At 64.3% G+C, this 311-nt stretch overlaps 1 protein-coding gene across 1 annotated transcript in view; it reads left to right on the forward strand.

Moving 5' to 3' along the window:
- Window positions 1-5: 5 nt before the first annotated feature.
- Window positions 6-311, forward strand: part of CPSF1 (cleavage and polyadenylation specific factor 1, 160kDa) — a gene marked incomplete at both ends in the record, with an annotated part of 4,207 nt that continues 3,901 nt past the window's right edge. Inside the window, one exon of the mRNA XM_010081850.1 lies at window positions 6-124. Within this exon, the coding sequence (XP_010080152.1) occupies window positions 6-124 (119 nt within the window). The remainder of the gene's footprint in view (window positions 125-311) is intronic.

The following is a 311-nucleotide window of genomic DNA, read 5'->3' on the forward strand; positions in this document are numbered from 1 at the left end:
CGCAGGTGCGGGTGGACCCCGACGGGCGCTGCGCCGTGATGCTGATCTACGGGACGCGGCTCGTGGTGCTGCCCTTCCGCCGCGACTCCCTCGCCGACGAGCATGACGGGCTGGTGGGAGAGGGGTGAGCCCCCCAAAAACACACAACACACTGAGCACCCCAGAAATGCCCTGAGCACCCCAAGAATGGCCCTGAGTGCCTCCAAAACACCCATGAGCGCCCCAGAATTGCCCGACAAGCACGATGGGCTGGTGGGAGAGGGATGAGCCCCCAAAAATCCCTTGAGCACCCCAAAAACACCCCGAGTGCT

The sequence above is a fragment of the Pterocles gutturalis genome, unplaced genomic scaffold (assembly GCF_000699245.1).
Source record: "Pterocles gutturalis isolate BGI_N339 unplaced genomic scaffold, ASM69924v1 scaffold2759, whole genome shotgun sequence".
Taxonomy (NCBI): domain Eukaryota; kingdom Metazoa; phylum Chordata; class Aves; order Pterocliformes; family Pteroclidae; genus Pterocles; species Pterocles gutturalis.